This window comes from Podarcis gaigeae (genome assembly GCF_964106915.1).
Source record: "Podarcis gaigeae genome assembly, chromosome: 5".
Classification (NCBI taxonomy): Eukaryota; Metazoa; Chordata; class Lepidosauria; order Squamata; family Lacertidae; genus Podarcis; species Podarcis gaigeae.
This window is the reverse complement of record NC_139681.1, coordinates 27,598,339-27,619,921: the sequence shown is the minus strand read 5'-3', so window position 1 is coordinate 27,619,921 and position 21,583 is coordinate 27,598,339. Positions and strand designations below refer to the sequence as shown.

The following is a 21,583-nucleotide window of genomic DNA, read 5'->3' as shown; positions in this document are numbered from 1 at the left end:
CGAGTAATAGCTCTTCAGGGTGTGCCTTTGTTTGTACTGAGCCATCAGCCATTGCAGTAGGGGCCGAGGAGGAGGAGGAGGAGGAGGCTGTTTTACTTGTGCGCTGCTGGAAAATGTGGGCCTTGGCTGGAATGCAAGTCACCCAGCTGTCCTCTGCTCCTGGCAGGATGTCAGAAACACTAGCCATTGATGTGTGGAGGGATCGCCGCCTGCTTTTATGCTGGTTCAAGAAACCACTAGATGGCCCCCAGACAGCGCTTGGCCTTTGCTATGGCACACCTATTGTTCTGTTCATCCAGCAGGCTTTCTGGAGGGGGGGGGAATGCTTTGGTTATAGAGGTGGGGATGGAGCTGAGAAGGACTGTTGGGGCAGGGCTTCCCCCTGTGGCAGGATCTCCTCTTGGCAACTGATTCCCATGCCCCTCTTATGAACTGCTAGCTGCTACTCTGGCAGAGCCTCGGTTGCTCCACCTACTGAAGTTAAAGAGCCACATGTGGTTGCTTGGGAGAAGGTAGCCTTAAATAAGGGTATATAAATATATTAAACAAAGGGTTTCCTTAGGACCCCAGGATATTCTGGAGCTAGATTGCAATCCTTTGGAAACTCTGTTGAAATCCTGGGATGCCCCCAATTGTGATTCGCAAACCTCTAATAGTTCCTCCAAGTGTCTCTATTTTCCAGGGACTGTCCTGGATTTACAGATGTAGCCCCTGGTTTCTGATTTGTTCCTGGAATGTCCTGCTTTTCCTTAAAGGTAAAGGTACCCCTGCCCATACGGGCCAGTCGTGTCCGACTCTAGGGTTGTGCACTCATCTCACTTAAGAGGCCAGGAGCCAGCGCTGTCCGCAGACACCTCCAGGTCACGTGGCCAGCGTGACGAAGCTGCTCTGGTGTCCCAATTTTCATCAGAGAATTGTTGGCTGGTAAGGAGTCACGCAACCTTCAAGCCAAGGAGACAAGTAACTATACAACCTTTAGAAGACATCTAAGGCAGCCTGTATAGGCAGGCTGGTCAGATGCTTGTGGTATTATTATTATTATTATTATTATTATTATTGAATAGGTCGTCCCTATTTTCATCAGAGAAATGCTGGAGGGTATGCTCTTAGGCTCCTCCAAGTTGTCCATGAGACCTTAACGAAAATAGTTAGCATAGGGGGAACGCAGAGTGGCTGAAGATTTCTGTGGCAGACAGATTCCACCATAGCTGGGTGATTTTCAGAGCTCCAGGGTTCTCAGTCAGAGATGTAGTGCTGCAATGAAAAATGATGAAGTTGATAATGCTTGGGCACTAGCAATGATTTTAATTTTTCTCACTGAGAGTTAGCGTTATGTGACATTATAGTTTTCATAATATCCAGTTGCTTCCTTGAACTGCATCAGGCAGGCACACAGGCGGTGGCCTTTATTGTGGAGCCTCCAGAATGTCAAGGATATTCCTGTGGAGGCAGGATAAATTTAGGGCTTTTTTTGTATACTGTTGCTTCTGTGGGGATACTTTGAGGTAGACGGTAATTATTGTTAATTCTGTATCTTCTGGCTAAAGGTCTCAGGTACTCAGAGAGATTAATGAATATCCTTACTCTTTTGTCTGTCCGTCTTTCTCTCTTTCTTTTAACATGAGCAAGAACATGCTTGGTGCTGCTCTAAACTATTTCTCTTCCTTTCCTCCCTCATCTCCTTAACCCTACAGGAAATACAGTATTTATCTGACAATAGTCTGTCTAAATCATTTGGCTTCAGCATTCCTCCCTCTTAATTGGCTTTTGTAGCTTTTTCAGGAATTATGGTATCAGATCACTTTTCCAAGATGCTGATCCTGTGATTCTCAGCCAGTGATCCTGGTTATGTAAGAGATTTTCTCAGCTTGCAGTTTTCTTACCACAACATCTCCTGACATCTTCGAAGAGTAGAGGCCTTCAGTAAGCTGAAAATCTGTTTCCTTCTGACCTCTCTTCTCTCTATCCTGCCTCCCACCAGCCTTGTGTGTATATATGTGCCTATCAGTTCAGAATGGCATTTCATGCAGCTAACAAAGTGGACTCTGATCCCCACAATAACTTATGTCCTAATAAGTTTGTTAGGTGCCACACAAGTTTGTTGTTTCTTATTATTTTGGTATCTCCTGCATTCTAGGTTTCCTGCTGAACTCTAGGTTTCTGAACGAACTTTGGGCTTCTCCACATATAAGCATTATTCAACTGTTAATCCACTTTTTGCCATTCAGAATAGACTGCAGTAGCCCATTCTTCCACATATATTTAAATATGCATATGAAGGGCACTTTTGGTTTTTCTCATTCATACCAGTAGGTGTTCTCTTTTGTGTTTGTTCTGTTATGCTGAATAAGATAGCTGCGTTTGCACCTTGGGGTGGGTTTTTTTTTTTCTCTCTCCCCTGCCCAGGAAGTGTGGAAAACCACAAAGACAGTTAAGTTTCAAACTGTCAGCTCATACTTTTCAGATTGCTGTGCAGTATCTGGTTTGCATGATATCCATCTATCCATCTATCCATCTATCCATCTATCCATCATCATCATCATCATCATCATCATTTATATATAGCACAGGAGTGCACAGGAAGTAGTTACATGCATTGAGAGGAAAGGATTGAAAGCATTGAGGAAGTAATGCGTGTGGAAAGGGAAGTAGTAGCAGAAAGTGGTGATTGATTCACCCGACTCCCAAACAATGAAAGAAAACATCTGTGAACCTGATAGGAGTGGTTTGGAGCCCAAATTCCCACAACTTACTCTTACTTTATATCAGAAATGAGGTGGTTGGGTGTTGAATTGAGGATTATGATAGAGGGGTGAGCAGGCAAATCAAGGATGGGAGCAGAGGCCTGCCACTGTTTGAGGGATCAGGGTTACTCACCATCACCAAATGCATTTCCAAACCAGGCAGTTGTGCTGGAATTTGGGGCAGAAGTCCAGGGCCCCAAATGCATCAAGGTTCACAAACTACATGTTGAAATAAGCTATATATATATATATATATATATATATATATATATATAGGTTTTGGTGTCCTCGGGTGTCTTCCCGTGTAAAAGTTGGGGTGTCTAGGCGACGTTTCGACGAGGTCTCACTCGTCATCTTCAGGCTGGTGCTTTCGGCTTCTTGTTACTGGAACAGAGCGGGATCTCAATGTTTGAGTTCCTATAAATACTGTAGAGGGGGTGTGGTGTCTAGCCTCCAATGTTCTGGGCAGAGAGGAAGTTCCCAGGCTAGTGTGCCTTTTCTTCTTTTGTTCCTTAATTACTTGAGAGATACCTTGAGTGATTTCTTGAGTGATATCCTGAGTACCACTTAGGTGGGTCATTAGGTGTGGATTAGTTGCTAAAGTCTTTGTGTCTTGACCTCTTGAACTTTGTGAAGAGTTTTCCTGAGAAGATGGCTGTATTGCACTTAGTTGTGCTTTGGCTTGGCTTCGTGTATAGGGGCGAGCTGTGGTTTTGTGGCTTGTGTCAGCCAGATCTGTGTAGGGATTGCAGGGGGGTGCAGCATCCGGAGGTGCCACCATGGATTGGCTACTGGATGGTGTCAGTAATTCATCTGTGGAGAGGGTCTGGGTTTGGGTCTGGTGTGGTTGATTGGCGTTGGCGTTCTGTGTGCCTCTGGATCTGGTGTCAGTTTTTGTGGGGAGGGCTAATTTCCAGATGTCTGGCAAGCGGGATGTGTCGTCACGCTTGTTCATGTTGTGAGGGTGTTTCTCTATCTCGATGGCTTCCATGATTATTCTCTTGTGGTGATGTTCCGTGTTAAAGAGCAATTTGGAATCTGCAAAATTAATTTCGTGTCCTGTTTCTTTCATGTGTTGGAAAAGAGAGGAAGTTTTTTCTTCTTTTTTGACGGCATTCTTGTGTTCTGCGATACGTGCATTTATTCGTCTGTTTGTTTGTCCAATGTACGTGGCTGGGCAGACTTTGCAGGGTATTTCATAGATCCTTGGTTTTCCAACTGGATTTTATCCTTGGGGTTTCTGAGGATATTGGCTATTTTTTGGTTGGTGCAAAAGGCTGTTTTGATATTGTGTTTATGGAGGATTTTGCTAATTTTATCTGTAGTGCCCTTGATATAAGGAAGGAGGGCCATGCCATTGTTTTCTTCTGTGTCATGCCATTGTTTTCTTCTGTGTTTTCTTCTGTGTATAGCTCGCCCCTATACACGAAGCCAAGCCAAAGCACAACTAAGTGCAATACAGCCATCTTCTCAGGAAAACTCTTCACAAAGTTCAAGAGGTCAAGACACAAAGACTTTAGCAACTAATCCACACCTAATGACCCACCTAAGTGGTACTCAGGATATCACTCAAGAAATCACTCAAGGTATCTCTCAAGTAATTAAGGAACAAAAGAAGAAAAGGCACACTAGCCTGGGAACTTCCTCTCTGCCCAGAACATTGGAGGCTAGACACCACACCCCCTCTACAGTATTTATAGGAACTCAAACATTGAGATCCCGCTCTGTTCCAGTAACAAGAAGCCGAAAGCACCAGCCTGAAGATGACGAGTGAGACCTCGTCGAAACGTCGCCTAGACACCCCAACTTTTACACGGGAAGACACCCGAGGACACCAAAACCTGCATTCCTGTACCCGTGAAAATCTACGAAAGCAAATATATATATATAATATACAGATTACCATTCAGTTCCAGCCCCACCTATAAGAACATGAGATCAAGAGTCTTCAACTACCTAACTGTACCACTAAAACCAGGTGTGAAATCAATGCTGAAAGATTGCACTGCTGCTTCTTAAAGGTAAAGGTAAAGGTAAAGGGACCCCTGACCATTAGGTCCAGTCATGGCCGACTCTGGGGTTGCGGCGCTCATCTCGCTTTATTGGCTGAGGGAGCCAGCGTACAGCTTCCGAGTCATGTGGCCAGCATGACTAAGCCACTTCTGGCGAACCAGAGCAGTGCACAGAAACGCTGTTTACCTTCCCGCTGGAGCAGTACCTACCAGTATTTATCTACTTGCACTTTCTGGTGTGCTTTCGAACTGCTAGGTTGGCAGGAGCAGGGACTGAGCAATGGGAGCTAATCCCATCGCAGGGATTTGAACCGCCGACCTTCCGATTGGCAAACCCTAGGCTCAGTGGTTTAGCCCACAGCGCCACCCACGTCCTGCTGCTTCTTACTAAGCTCTAAAAATCACTACGAACTAGCCCTTGAGGGAAAACGTAGGATTGATGTGGTTCAGGAGGAAACTTGTCCAGATTCTCAGGCATGAATGAGCAAGCAAATGGTGCCAATACCAGAAAAACTTGGCTAGCATGGAAGCAGCCATGCACTGGGGAAAGATGTTCCTCTGGTCACCTGGCCGTACGGTGGCTTTGGGCATCCTAATGAGAGGCAGCTAAGAATGCTGCAACTTGGCCCTCTTCCAGATGTCAGGTGTGTGAGCTCCACATGCATTGAGAACTCCCCTACAGTGGTGCCCAGCAAGACGAATGCCTCGCAAAACGAAAAACCCGCAAGACAAAAGGGTTTTTCGGTTTTTGCGTCGCTTCACAAGACGAATTTCCCTATGGGCTTGCTTCGCAAGACGAAAACGTCTTGCGAGTTTGTTCGCTTTTTTCCTAAAGCCGCTTGAAGAGGTGCAGTTGCGACGGACCGTGCTTCGCAAGACGAAAAACATCGCAAGACGAAAAGACTCGCGGAACGAATTATTTTCATCTTGCGAGGCACCACTGTATTTCACAATGAGTTGCTAAACAGAGGCTGTTCAGTTGCTCATTTTAAGGCTTTGACTTAGACTGTGCTTTACTGTAAACTGCACTGGTATCTTCTCATGCCTTTTGAAATATGATATAAAAATTGTTGGTAAAAGATGGTATAGAAAATTAGCAAGCAATAAATCCCCCAAGGCACCCCTTGATTTTATATTCGGGTAAATCCAATATGAACACTTTCTGCCCAAGTTGCTGCAAGACTCTCAAGTAAGTCTTCTTGGTGTTTATTTCCCTTCCGTAATGGATAATGTATGCAGCTTTCCTGATTACCTAGTTCATAAGCCTTGGAGCACTCTTTAATTCCCTCCTCAAGGGTTTGAAGAAATGCAGTCACAGGCACAAATGAGCTAGACTGTTTGAGTAATGGTTGCCATTTGAGTAATGATTCCCTGTTGTTATGACAAAATTGAGCATCATTTGAGATGTAGAGCTGATTGTGAGGTTTCTAATTATCTCATGACCTTATAGCTCTGCTTCTGCAGAGATCAAAAGAATCCAAGAATACAACTTGGAGGCAAAGTCATAATTAAGGACTGAGGGAGAGTTGGTGACAGCGCCAAAGCAATGGAATTGCAAACCCACCTGATCACATCTAGGATTGCTGATAGGCCCAAAGCAAGCCTCCATACGTATGTATATATATATATTTTAAAAACCCACATGTGGCAGCTGCTTCACTATCATGTCCAACCACTATTTGTGAGTTGGTTTATGAGTACTTCCAAATTAGTTGGTCTCCACTTTCCTTCCTACTAGGAGAGCAATTCAAGGGAGCCCAGTTTTGAGGTAGAATTTGACTATCATAACATTGAGGCCACCACCACTCCCCGTCCCCAATATGCACTGAAGGAAACCTTGATATTATTAAAAAATAGTGCATAGACATGGTGGGCCTTTTGTGATAGCAGCAGGTAAAACCTTCCCCAATTTGTGAGGAAGAAGAACTGTCAAGCCTCACAGCTTCTCAGGAATTCCCAAAGCACTAACATTTCACTGGGTCTGTATTTTAGATTGAAATTGTAGGTTTTGATATAAAAGAAGTTTCAGTCAATGCGTTTTACCGACATTCCAAAAGTCTGTCACATCAAATTGGATACCATTTTCCCTGTATCAATATGGTGATATAGCACAAGACCACTTACAGTTAACAGTGCTGCCTAATGACAACTTGACATGCCTTTGACTTCATAATATCTATTTTCCAAAAATGCATCGCATTGTTTCCAGCTGCTGTTGGCTGCCTTGTTTTCAAAACATACTGAGCAGCCACTGTTCATGTTGTGTCCCTGCAACTCTGCTTTAAAGCAGCAACAGAAATGATGAGTCAACTGTATCGTAGAGACCTTCTGAAACCATGGTCACAGCTTAGGGATGAAGGAGGATCTATATGAGGAATTAGCCTACTGCATGTAGGTAAAAGTTTGCATCCATTGCTCTGCCTTCTGGCCCTTTCCACCACTGGCATGAAGTTGCCCAGCAAGGAATGAAGCCCACAGCCTGAAAAACGGGTCCCTAACCCCCTGACCAGTGTATTCTAAGAACGTTTGCCATGGTCATCTTAAATCAGTCATAATAACCATGCAAATGTCATCAATGGAGGTGAAAAGTGCCATTAAAAAAACAACAATAAAGTAAGAGCATTTGTGCCTTGAACGCATATCGCAGTGAGCAGCGCATCGACCCATTTCATCACTTGCAGTAGACTCCTAGAAGTATAGATGCTCCTTAAAAATGAAGGGAAGGTGGCTTCTCCACGCTCTCTATTCCCTCTTCAAATAGCATCTCTGGAAACCACCAGCAGCATAATAAAGAGAACATTTCTTTTCCCATCCTCCTTTTATGGTCTGATTCCCTCTGTGCTCTAATTTATGTATGCACGCTGTCACATTTCATTCCATCCCAACCCAAAGAAATCGTAAATTGTCCCAATTGATGCAAGGTTCAACATAACAGTGGGTGGAACGAGTCAGGTATAGTAAATAAGGAAGAAGTAGTACAGTAGTAAATAAGGATGGGAAAGTGTAGTAGAGGCTTTTCTGTGCAGCTTCTCCCCCTGCTAGAATGAAAACGCTCCTGGGAATTATTATCGTAATGCCACCTCAACAGCTGCCAGAGACCATGAGTAAACTTTGGAGCAACTGACAGGGAGGACGAAGCTGTTTTTAAATGCCTTGGCCATGACAGAGGAAGAGGGCTTCCCTGTTAGCAGCTGCCTCCTACTATAATTTCTAATTACATCTCTTATACAATGACAGAGGAAGGCAAAAGGCGCCTGAAGAATTTCCCCAAGAGGCCCTGGTCCATTACATTTGGGGACATAGGGCACTGCTTTCTACTGAGTTAGACCACTGCTGTCTACACTGACTGGCAGCAGCTGTCCAGGGTTTCAGGTGGGGCAAATTCCCAGTTCTACCTGAAGCTGCTGGGGACTGAGGCTGGGGCCGTCTGCATACTGGGTGCGCAGGTACGGTCCTTCCCCAAAGAAACTTAGGTGTTAACCCAGCACTTGGTAACAGCTGTGGGTTTTCTTTGCATGGCTCTCCAAAGCAGAAATGTGACTGACTGCTTTAGCCTTGTTGGCATTTTGTGTACGCTTTGGTTTTGATAGACACTGAATCCTTTAGTTTGGCAGCTCCTGCTCTGGAACTCCTTCTCATTGACTTTAGACAGGCACACACCTTTGCTGTTCTCTTTTTGGCACCTGTTAATTTTTTGTTGTTGTTGAAGCAAGGCTACCCAGAATGTAAAGTTGACATGCATTTTAATCTGCAATTTTAGTTTACAATGCATATTTTTAACACACATATAATAAGAGATGAACATATATATGAAATTGCTTAACCTTGACCTTTATTATCTTTGTGTTGTTTGTTTGTAAATTGCTTAGAGGTTTTATTTACAATTAAATAGCATGCAAAATATGTTAAATAAGAATAAATAAATAAGCAGCTGGTTAGCCGGTTGTTTGGTTGTTTGTTTAAGCATGCACATAAGAAAAAGAGCAGTTTTCTCTGGTGCTCGAAAAGGGTGAGCGGAAAATCCCTGATTTTGTTGCCCCTGAAAAACAGGCCAAACCAGTCTCCTTTTCAGAAGGAAGCAGCTGATAAGCAGAATCACAAATGCTTGTTTCAGGAAGGATTCCAACCTACCAACAGTGTTCTTCTAACCAGCTGATTTGGTGGCTATTTTTGGTGTTCTACATATCACGGTTACACATTCAGGGAATGGCTGGAGATTACAACTGTGGCACAGCAGCCAGGAATCCCAGGATAACTCGCCTTTGCTAGCCTTCCAATCCTCTTGCTTGTCTTTCTGCAGTTTAAAAATAGTTAAGGAAGTCTAACAAGTGACCAAGCTTAGTTGCTTTGTAAAAAAAAAGGCACTTCCTGCTTGGTGGCTATTTTTAGCTGTAATGCAGTGTCCAAAGTGTTAACTAATTGAGTCATCATATTTCATATTTGGCCACAGAAAATGGCAGTGGAAGAGGGAGAATGCTTCCTGGACCAAGTAAGCCTTTGCGGATGCTGTAACAGGAGTGACTTTTGATTTATATGTACTCGTAAGCTAATAATGTGTGTTTTGCTTTGTTTTAGTTAGCAGGAGTAGAACTTTTAACATCCAGGGCAGTTATCTATTTGCAGATAAATGTTCACATGTCTCTAGTGGCTTAATTTTGTTGACTGTGTTCGGTTTCATCTGTAAGCTGAATGATGCAAGATCGCTTTCCTCTGTGATCGAAATGGTGTGTTCAGGATGCTGCATAAAGGGATTCTGGAAGAATTAAAAAATGGGCTGTTTTGTGTCAAGAGGCCTAGAATAGCTTGGGTGAATATTATTTTATAATACTTTTCATTTTGTGACATTTTACCAGGTAATTTCTAGCAAGGTCTTAATATATCAAATGGCCATACCTGGCTGAATTGAAACATATGTTATTGGAAAGGGAGCTAAAAGTGCTGATGCTGCAGATATGAAATCAAATCAAAAATCCTGAAAATGTGCAGTGCAATTTATCCTATGACCTCAGAGGTGGTGCTTACGTGGACAGGATTTCTTGTCGGAACATTAGTTCGCAAGATTAGGTCACAATCCTGTAAACCACATTATGCAGTATTTGAGCAATTAATTAGGGAGGGATCGTGGAGGGATATAATGGATTTTCCTGTAGAACAGCAATAGTTGCAAAAATCAATCACTCTAGTGAAGGTTGTTATTCCTCAGGTATTGCTGGTAAAAGGAGAATAAATTCCTCCTGAAGGTCAGCAGTATTTACATGATGATTTGTGGCGATGAAAATAATTTGGAAGGAATACAACCATATTGTCTTGCACAGCCTTGTTTAAATGCCCATGAACTTGGATGGGTACTCATGCATACATTTGTGTGGGTGGCTATGTGTAGTTAGGTGGTTTTTTGTGCGTGTATATATCTCTGTATGTATATAATATGCGCACACACACATAAATGCATCAATACACAGATACACACACTGCATTTAAGCTGGGGTGGGGGGACAATATCAGCTCAGATAAATCATGATATGTGATCTTATTGCATCTGAAATAATTTTTGTAAGCATATTTTCAAAAGCAGCTTTAGTTGCTGGATTACCCACAGATTAATTTACGGTGCAGAACAGCTGCCGACAATAACACAAGGGGCAGCAGAGCTTGTGAAAGTCAATGCAGAGTTCCCTGCATCAGTTGCACAAAGAGATATGGGCACCTCCCTGGGGGTGGAGTTTTCACAAACTGTTTCCTCCCCTGTCCTGATCCTTCAACTTCTGGCTACTGTGTTTCAGGTTGTATTGTAGCAACATACCCTCCAATACCTGACCAAAGAAAATTAGGATGTGTACGCGTTAGTAAAGCCTGTTAGTTCCCATGCTAAGCTTTTTCTCTGCCTGCTAGACATTGATTGTGCTCATTTCCTGGGGGCAATAGCCCGACTTCGCAAGCAGCAGCAGGGTGTGCTGCGAGCTGCAACCGTTTCCTAAGAATGTGTAACCAAGCATTCAACCTTATAGTAGATCAGGTTGTACTTTTAATAGAACAGCTTTAATCCAAACCCACTCAGCAACATACACCAGCTAGAAAGGAGGTGGGGTTTGGGGGGGGGGCAGAATGGAAGCAGTGTGGAGATGTGTGTGCCCTTCCATGTACATCCACAGAGTCAAGATGCACCCCCCCAGCCAGATTTTTAACTTTCAGGAAGACCTGAGGAAGAGGGTACATCTTTTGTACATGCACTTTCTAATACAACCCTTTGAGTGTTATCCCAGAAGGCAAAATAGGGGCCATGAGACACTAGGAAGAGCCAGAAACTGGAACTGTTCCTAGAGGCAATTGGAATACAGTGGTACCTCGGGTTACAGACGCTTCAGGTTACAGACTCCGCTAACCAGAAATAGTACCTCGGGTTCAGAACTTTGCTTCAGGATGAGAACAGAAATCGCACAGTGGCAGCGGGAGGCCCCATTAGCTAAAGTGGTGTCTCAGGTTAAGAACAGTTTCGGGTTAAGAACGGACCTCCGGAACGAATTCAGTTCTTAACCTGAGATACCACTGTGTGTGTAACTATTGGTGCAGGGCTCCTGGAGGGCAAGCCAGAACACTGAAAGGAGGACCGTTGTTCATGATCGAAACCCAGTTTGCAACAATCAGGCTTAGCCGAAGTTCAGAGCTACAGTTGCAACGTCCCAAGTCTTTTCTAGCCAGTTGGTGCCAGCTGCGTTCTTGACTATATTGTTCATTGGGTCCCCGTTGCTTGGAATGCATTGTGGCGAAATCGTTGCATTCACTAGCTTATGTAGCTTTTAAAAAGAGTACACGGACCCATGTAGTTTAGGTCTGTTGATACTGGCTGTTAGCCAGGAGAGCCAAGTGGCATCTCCATTCTTAAGAGGCAGTATGGTTCTTGGTGTTGGATGCTGAGAATAAGCAGCAGGAGGTGACCTTAACCTTTATGCCCTTCTAGTGAACTTGCAGAGGCACTTGGCAGACTTTTGTTGGAAACACAATGCTTGGCTGATCCAGCAAGGAGAGAAATAATTTCTTTAATCCATGCACTGTCAAGAAGGCAGAGGGAATTTGTTTTAAAGGCTGAAGCAAAGAACATATTTTGAACTTAAAAACATAGGGCTAAAATACAGAGTGGTGCTGTTTCAGCATTGCTTATGTTCGTTATATTTAAGTTTAGGCTGTTGGTTTTCAAGCATACTTCTTAAAAGTATACTTGAAAATATAAAAGTATACTTTTCTTAATACATTAACCCAGTATACTTCATAAAAGTATACTTTTCTTAAGGCATTAACCCAGGTTCTCAGTAGCTGTGCAGAACATGAGCCATGCACAAGAAATGTGAAAAAGGTTTGTGTGCATATTTTGACCCCAAAAGAAAAGCTTTTATGCCAGCTTTCATGGGAGAGATCATGTTGCATACTCAGAAAGTCTCAGTTGCCGGCATATCTCTCTTTTAAAGCCTGTGTTGTAGATTGTTTGTGCAGCCAAACTACACTTGGTGGAATGTGTACAGATGAACTAGGTTGAAGCTGAAATTGTTCTGCCCTAAAGCAGAGGCTTTGGAAGTGTGCTGACCCACTGCACACTGTTCATGGGCATTAATGCAATTGTGGTGTTTTGTTAGAGGCTGAGCAGGAGCTAGATGGGCTGTCAGTGCGTGTAGAGATGGCTTGAACAGAGGACGCAAATATGCGATGTGAATTACACTATGGCTGGGAGCAATTCCGAAAGGGTATAGTAATTGCTTGCTTCTCTAATACTGATGTTGCTCATTAGATGGACTGTTTCTTGATTTGTTATAAAGCTAAAACTTTCAGAAGGCGTGGAACAGAAGCAGCATCTAATCCACAGACTTTGCTGAACTGCTGTGTGGGTCATTCAGAGACAGCGTTGTTCAAAAGCGTTAACATGATGTAGGCTGCTCTTTGTGTATTTGTAAGGGGATTTGTTAGGAAATGGCTTACTATATGGGTAGGTTTGGGGCAGCTCAGTTATAGAGACTATTTCTTAAATAATTGAGTTTGGAATTAATTGCTTTTATTTAGGTGGTGGTGTTTTAAAATGTGAAGGACATGGTATACTGTATTGCTTGATCAATTGGGGGGGGATACTTTGACCCCAGTCAAAATTTACTGGAATGAAAAAGAGATTTCTCCCACCTAAAAATTGCAAAGCACTTTATACATTGTGAAAGTTTCGCAACAATTAGAAATAAACCTGCAGAGTTGGCAGCATGACTTTTACCTTGATTGTGACATGTCCTGAGTTCAATTCTTAGGCATATTCATCCTCCGGGGAAGGTTTAGGCATCTTGAGAGTCAGTGTGGGAGTAGAAGTGGGACCCCATAGAATGTGGGACTCTGCCTTACACTGAGTCAGATTGTTGTTTAATCCAGCCTGGTAATATCTGCTCTGATTGGCATCAGGTCCCCAAGGTCTTAAGCAGGCCCCCTACACACCAGCCCTCCTGCTATCCTTTGAAGACACTAGGCGTTGATTGCACTAGGACTGTGTGCACCCAAGTCTTGTTCTTTACCACTGAGCTGTGGAATTTTGGACTTGATAAGTGCATCGTATTTGAAGCAGGAAGATTTGCTTCAAACACCCGTGAAGCTGTCTCAGTGACCTTGGGCATGTCACCATCATTCAGTCTGACTTTCCTCATGAAGATAGTTGTCAGGATAAACTGAAACAGCTCCCACATACACTCCCCTGGATCCTTTGGAGGAAAGATAGAATATAAGCGCAATTAAGTGTCCCTCCAGACTGTCAGCATTTTGTGGGAGGGAAAATGTTCCTCTTCCACCAGGCCTTTGGCTGATTGACGTACGATGCCCTTTAAATGTGGGGGGGGGAGTGTTATTGGTTTGGTTTAGTTCTTCTTTTTATTATGTATTTGTGTTTCTTATATTGTGATTTTATGTTGTGAACTGTCCTGAGATCTACAGATGAAGGGCGGTATATAAATTTAATATAATAATAATAATAATAATAATAATAATAATAATAATAATTCAAGTGCATGCTAGAGCTTCAGGTTTGCTCAATTAAAGTGGATTGAAGTGCTCTGTTGCCCTAGCACAACAAATAAACTTAAACTTGAAAAGTTAGGGGTGAACAAATGATTAATCAGACACATATAAACACCATGCAAGTGAATCAGGATGAATGCTCATTCCATTATAACTGCCCTGCAAACAAAGTGTGTGTTCTTATACAGCCCAAACAGCATCACCCATGAAGTAGAGGTGAGGTATCAGCAAGCATGGTGGAACCCCAAGGTTTGCGGAAGTACAAAAAATTCAGGAGGGGTGAAAATAAGGGGGGGGCCCCGAAACATCCCAGTGAGAACTGAGCATGATCAGTGCCTGCAGAATTCTGTTTGTTGCATGGTGTGTGTGGAAGGATGGGTGGAAGAGGCAATGAAACAATATCCTAGCGGAGGGCAGAAACATTCCACATTGCAATTTTTCTTTCTTTCTTTCTTTCTTTCTTGGCCAGTCCCATTTGTGTCACGTTCCTCCTCTCACCCCAATATATTTTTTACCGAAAGAACACATCCTATTTCAACTTTTGAACTGGTAAAGGACAAGGTACTGTGGAATAACAGAATAAGAATAAAGGAAGAATAATACCCCTCCCCACTGGAGTTTGTAATGGGGTCATGATCTGGCAGTGATCTCCATTACAAGCAAGACCCCTTTTCTATCTGTGAAATGTTAGTGAGTGTGTCTTATGTCCTCACTTGATGGAACGAAGACAGGGATTGTGAACTTCAGTATTGCAATATTGCAATATTGCATATGTTGGAACTGTCAGGAAAATGGATCAAAACTATGAGCATTGCTTAACATAGAAACAGACCAGTGCTTTTTAAGACTGGGCTGTAGTAGTAAATAATTATGTCCAGGGAAGAAACCTGTCTTCTAGAATTTGTTGAGTTCAGATCTGTGTGACTAGCAACAACTAAAAATGTTGAGGTTAATCCAAAAATGGATCCAGGGTCAAAGAGCATAAAATAGGTAAGAAGTAGGAACTCTGATTGGAAATACGTTTTCAGGATGTTGCCTGAATGTTCGCTTGTTGCAGCTTTAAATATTCAATGCTTATCAGAGGGAGCAAGAGGTTTGATGTGGTTCAGAAGTTTGCTTGACTAGACTGTAGAACACTTCCTGCTCACACCCCTCCATGCCCTGAGCAACCTGTGATTTAGTCAAGTAGGACATGAGATGGAGATGTTTAAATCTACACATTATTCAGAAATGTCCCTGTTGATCTATGTAGAACTGAACTGGCAATAACAGCAATGCAAACAGTGGCTTATAAAATGACGGTAAACGCTGGCTTGAAACTATTTCTGGTTTCTCTTAGGACAGCCTTTGAAGAAATGAGGAATCACTCTTGGAAGCAGTTTGTTTCATCCATAGTGCGGAGATTAGACATTTATATGTAAAGAGTTTTGGGACCGAGTTTGCTAAAAAGCCTTTGAAGCAGATTATCAGATATATTGATGGACAGAGCAACTTCAGATGGTCAGAGCAGATTAGTCCAGCAGGTTAGTCCAGCAGTGACTAACTGCTCATTAATGCCCAAGTGAACAGGTGGGTCATAGTCTGGCACTGGGAAACCAATAACAGTGCCAGGGGAAGCTGTTTCAGAGTCACGGTGCCACCACAGAGAAGGCCGTATATTATGCACTTACCCCAGTGGTGGGATGAGACAGGCTTCCCCATCCTCTGACCACCTGCAGATCTAATGGCATGGGTAGGCAGATACAGGGGAAGGCATTCCTTGAAAAAACATTATTATTATTTGTTTAATACTCTCAAACATAAAGCACATTTGATTACCAGAACATAAGTTCCTTATTGCTACTTCTTTCAACATTTTAGGAAAAATGTCACCCCCTTCTTTACTTTGAGTACATATGAGGGCATTGTTCAGCCTTTCTAATTCCAATGAGTAACTCTTTTTACTGGTTATCTTATAGAGGGAACAATGGCATTGAAATGAGCTTTATCATTCTGACTTACAGCAATTTGCAGAGAACAGAGTGACATTCCATTTAAAAGTCTATTAATTGATTCAGCTGAAAATCATTGTGTCACATTTTGAAGTTGTGACTTTTGAATATGTCACTATGTTGGTTCCGGCCTGTGCACAACCGTTAAAAGTTATGGCAAAAGTCTTCATTTCTTATTTTGATGATTGGTTTCTGTTGATATGACTCATTTATGAGCAAAACCTATAAGCGATGGGGGTTTTTTTTGCTAGTTTGTTTTAAAGGTCTATAGAACCTAAAGAAGGAGAGTTTTTGCCTTTGGTTTGAGGATTTGTTCTAAAGATGCATTGCATTTTAGCAATAGCCTGGTAGCAAGTGAACAGGTTGGAGGGAGGAGGAATTGAGTGCAGTGGCGGAGGAAGAGAAGTGCGGGGGGACCGCACTGTTGTGGAGATAAGCAGTGTCCAGTGCACAGCGGAATGATGAAAAGTACGTGCCAACATGCTCTATATTGCTTTATTTACACTTCAAAGCTGGTAATTTACAGAAAAACATCTTCCCTCTGCCGGAGCAGAGAAAGGCATCCTCTCTCCTCTAAAGCACGGAGAGAACCACACTGAACTGCAAAGAACAGTGAAAAACAGGAAACCAGTGTACGTCACATCCAGTCTCCTTTCCCGTGAGAAAACCCAACAGCACTTGACTGTGGAATGTAAACATTGTCTTGTGACAAGCACTTCGCTGCTCAGTGAAGGAAGCAGAAACCAACATCCTCCCCCTTTCTGTGAACATCACTGGGCAGCGTGTTCGTACAATATCAGTACAAACCCAACTTCTGCACATAGGTACAGTGTTGATCCCTTGATACAATCTTGGACAATACATCAGCAGGAATTTCATTACCTGGCATATAGGACACCGTTACGAGTCCCTTTTGAATACGTTCCCTAGCATGTTGCAACTTCAGTTGCAAGTGCTTCGTGCTTTGCTTACAACCTTCAGAATTCAGCAAAGCCAAACATGCTTTGTTGTCCTGGTAAACCTGGATTGGACATTTGACAGGAATTTTCATGTCTTTGCACAATTGTAACAACCATTCACAATCTTTAAGTGAATAAGACAGTGCATTCAGTTCAGCTTCACAAGTACTTAAGCTAACTGTTGTTTGCTTCTTGCATGACCAATCAAATAGACCCTGATTGTACTTATAGCAAACTCCAGACGTACTTTTCCTGTCTGTAGTGTCACTTCCAAAACTTGCATCTGCAAATATCTCAAGACCACCAGACTTCTGATTGTTAAATCTCAGTCTGTAATGCATAGTGCCTTTCAAATACCGCGCTATGCGTTTCAGAGCTTTCCAATCCTTAACAGTAGGATTGTTGACTTGTCTGCTTAGCAAATTACAGCTAACAGCAATGTCAGGTCTTGAACATCTGGCAATGAAGTTTAGCTTGCCTAGCACACTTCTGTACAGTGTAGTATCAGAAAATGCTTCTCCAGTGTCATCTACCTGATAACCTGTTGTCATCGGTGTGTCTACAGGGTTAGCATCCATCAGGTTTAGTTTGCTTAACACATCAGCAATTTTACGTGACTGGTGTACTAGAATGTTACCATCTTGATCTCTCTCTATTTCCAGAGATAGGTAGTTGTTTACCTCACCAAGATCTTTTATGTCAAAGTGCTCTTTTAATTGAGCTAGGGCATTATTGTACATTGTGACATCCTTCCAAAAGAATAAAAGATCATCAACATAAAACAAACAATACAGTTTCTTTTGCCCCTCCTCTTTGACAAATACACATGGATCAGCTTTCCCTTGCTTAAAACCTAGAGAAAACAATACTTCAGTGAGTTTTGTGTGCCAACACCGTGCACTTTGTTTGAGACCATAAAGGGACTTCTTCAGAGCACAAACAAATCCCTGTTTTACCTGTACGCCATCAGGTGGAAGCATATAAAGTGATTCATCTAGAGATCCGTACAGAAAAGCTGTATTCACATCATGGTGACTAATGTGTAGATTCTCTTCTGCAGCTAGCTTGAGCATAAGCCTAATGCTCTCATACCTCACGGTGGGTGAGTAGGTCTCGTGATAGTCTTCACCTGGTACCTGTGCAAAACCTCTGGCTACCAATCTGGCTTTGTGTCTGACTATCTTGCCATTTTGATCTGTCTTCGCTTTGAAGACCCATTTGCTTCCAAGCAGTTTCATTCCTGGAACTACTGGAACAAGGTCCCATGTTTTGTTCCTTTCCAAGGAATCAAGCTCAGCCTTCATGGCATTTAACCATGGCTCAGCTTCCTTTGAATCCAAATCCTGGATTTCTTGGAAACTTGAAGGTTCAAACACCTTCTTGGAGCTTTTAACAGCTGTTACTGCTATCTTAGCAAACTCATCAGCAAATCTCTTTGGAGGTCTGCCTTTTGTCGCTCTCTGTGACCTACGAATTAGCCTTAAGTCTTCAACACTCTCCTCTTCCTTCTTAGGAGAAAAGTGACCTATTGTGAACAATGGTTCCTCTAATTCTTGATCAGAGCTTTCAGAGGGTCGCATAGAGGCTTTCGCACTCTTGAAATCCTCTGAATCACCCGATTCAGTTTCAGACTCAGAATCAGAACCTTCATCAGTGGGTGTGGGTTGTTGTGGTTGCTTTTGACTATCCTCAGTTTCATCACTGTGATCAGGATAACATTGGAAAATTCCCACATTCTCCCCCCACTTGGCATTGTACTCAACACTTCTTGTGAGCTTAATTGTCTTAGAGTCAGTCATCATTATTCTGTAAGACACTTTCTGATAACCTAGAAAGATACCATGCAATCCACGCTTGTCTAACTTGGAGTTTTGTGGTGAGTGAACCCACATGTCAGAACCAAAAATTTTCATGTGTTTGATGTATGGCTTCTTGCCAAACATCTTCTCATAGGGGGTACAACCAATCGCTGAAGATAACCTGCGATTATAACTGTAAGTGAAACATGAGAGAGCTTCGGCCCAATAACTCTCTGGAAGATTGGCATCATGCAGCAAGGTTTTTAACCCTTGAAGCAATGTCTGATTTGCTCGTTCCGCAAGTCCATTCTGCCATGGCGAGCGAGGACTAGACAAATCGTGTTGAATTCCTTTCTCAGTCAGAAAAGCTTCAAACTGCTGAGAAGTGAATTCTCCCCCGCGATCAGTGAAAAGAGTCTTTACCTTCTTACCATGCACATTTCCCAACCAAGCACAGAATTCCTTGAACCTTGGAAAAGCCTCTGATTTCTGCTTGAGACTGTACACATAAATATACCTGGAAAATGCATCAATGAGAACCATGAAGTACCTGTTTCCACCCAAAGAGGGCGCTAGTGGTCCAACCAAATCAGCATGAACAACCTGGTATGGTTCTGTAGCTTGCCTACTAGACACCTTACCTTTCGCAGCCATTTTTACCTTGTTTGCTGCGCATGCCTTGCACTTCATGTGGTACCTGCAGGGTTTAATAGTCATACCTTCAACCAAGGCAGGCATTTTAGATACTGCCTCAAAATGCAAATGACCAAATTTTCGATGAAAATCGTGAATACATTCTGCATGCAAACTTTTGTTAGAACCTGCAATGCAACAAGTGTCATCCTGCACAACATCATCAAAATACAAAACATACAAACGATCAACATATTCAGCATGCAATACATAATCATTTTTCTTTGTGATGATGCACCTTTTGTTCTTAAAGGAAACGTCAATTTTCCGCTCATTCAGCTGTCCAACGCTGAGCAGATTATGCTTGGCATCTGGCACATAAAGCACATCCTGTATCGATAAGTCCAAACTGTGAAGAACAACAGTTCCGTAGCCTTTACTGGGAATTGTGTGGTCATCCGCCTGGTGAATCGCACCTTCCTGCGGTGTAAAAGACACGAACAGTCGCTTATCGTTGCACATGTGGTGGGTCGCCGCTGAATCAACAACGAAGAAAGATCTAGACGTCTTCTGGACCTCTGCAACCTTTGGAGTGAAGCGTGAGACCATTGCCTTGTGCTGCGTTGTCCTGGACACCGGACCTTTGCCTTTGCCTCGGCCTTTTCCACGCGATGAGCTTTCGCTGCGCTGCTCTGTCTTGGCCCTGGGATATCTGCATTCCCTCTTCATATGGCCTAGACGTCCACACGTGTAGCATTTCACTGCCTTCAAAGCTTTGGCGCCATCTGGTGGTTCCACTGCACTATGGGATGACGACTGTGAAGTCTCCCCCTTGCCCATGCAGCTAGCACCCCGGCGATCTGCTTCATTCAGAATCATGGCAGTATCACAGGCTACTCTGAGCTGAGCATGTGGCTGATTGGCATCAGATTCCCCACTTGCATCAGCCAGCCTTCTGCAGCTAGCCATCATGACTCTGGCATTAGCCTTCTGCGTCATCTCTGCTGCTTTAAATCAAGCTGCTTTATACAAGCTGCGTCTGTGTACAGCTGCTTCAATCCAAAAGCAAATTCAAAACAGCCTCTGCCTGTGAACCTGTGCCTTTCTGCTTAACTGCTTTGCTTATCTGCAGCTGCTTCAAACCGCATTCCAAAGGCAAGTTCAAAAGTGAAAGTTCTCTCTGCTGTCTTAAATTCATGCTGCGACACTGCTGCAGCTGCTTTACTTTCGATTTCCCCCAGCATAGGAAAAATTTATCCTTCTAGCCTTTTGCCTGTGCCACGGCAAAACCGGCTATAAAAGTTCAAAGTCCAGCCATAAAGCCATTAATTAGAAGCTGGCAGGCTGCCCGGAGCTGTAGCACATACCTCATCAAATCAACTTGACGCGCAGAGATATCGTCCGATCCGGCCCTCTGCATTCCGATCCTTTGCCGGCACTCCAATTCTTTGCTCCTTTGTTCCTTTGCCAGGAGCCCGACTTCTGGAGTCCATTCTCAAAACACTGCGTTTTTCTGGGCCTGGAACCAAATGTTGTGGAGATAAGCAGTGTCCAGTGCACAGCGGAATGATGAAAAGTACGTGCCAACATGCTCTATATTGCTTTATTTACACTTCAAAGCTGGTAATTTACAGAAAAACATCTTCCCTCTGCCGGAGCAGAGAAAGGCATCCTCTCTCCTCTAAAGCACGGAGAGAACCACACTGAACTGCAAAGAACAGTGAAAAACAGGAAACCAGTGTACGTCACATCCAGTCTCCTTTCCCGTGAGAAAACCCAACAGCACTTGACTGTGGAATGTAAACATTGTCTTGTGACAAGCACTTCGCTGCTCAGTGAAGGAAGCAGAAACCAACACGCACCGCCCCCGGCAGTGCAATCCCAGTGGGGTGCCATTGCGGCTGCTCCCCCGCCCACGATGAGCGCCATGCCCCTGCAGGCGGCGTGCCACACTCCCAAGGTGCCCGCCACTCCCCTGGGACGCGCTCCAGCCCTGCCCCTGTCTGCTCTCCGCCCCTGGTGCCAGAGCATGAAGCTCCGCCACTGATTGAGCGCTTTTTGTGTCCTCTTGCACCATCATATAAGTTCAGCAGGCTGTGGCAGAAGAGGCAAAACTCTCCACCCCTTCTCTGGCAGCCCCCAGAAGTCTAGTAAATATTGCACAGGGTGGCCACCTCTTCCTCTTACAAAGCTGTTCTTAAAGCATATTAACTTCAGAAATGGATATGAATCAAAACTATAGCTTGACTTGGTGATTACACGACAGTTTAGCCCCTTCCCACTGTTAATCTGACTCGGCCTAAGAAGAAACATATATTGACTTGTGGTTTCGCAAAGCGACAAGACCAAATAAAAGGTCAACCTCCTTTTATCATTCCATATTTGTTTCCCAGCTGAAGATGGGCAAGG

General features: G+C 43.4%; 1 protein-coding gene across 42 annotated transcripts in view; it reads left to right on the top strand.

The window, feature by feature from the left end:
- Window positions 1-21,583, top strand: part of ANK3 (ankyrin 3) — a 380,323-nt gene that overhangs the window by 215,352 nt on the left and 143,388 nt on the right. For 3 of the 42 annotated variants that reach the window (XM_083740220.1, XM_083740216.1, XM_083740210.1), the window contains exon 1: window positions 12,313-12,492. The exons of 37 other annotated variants lie outside the window; for them this stretch is intronic. In XM_083740220.1, coding sequence (XP_083596346.1) covers window positions 12,469-12,492 — 24 coding nt within the window. In that variant the 5' untranslated portion in view covers window positions 12,313-12,468. Of the gene's footprint in view, window positions 1-12,247; window positions 12,493-21,583 lie in introns of those variants that run through there. 2 more of the 42 variants (XM_083740231.1, XM_083740222.1) reach the window with 1 other exon arrangement.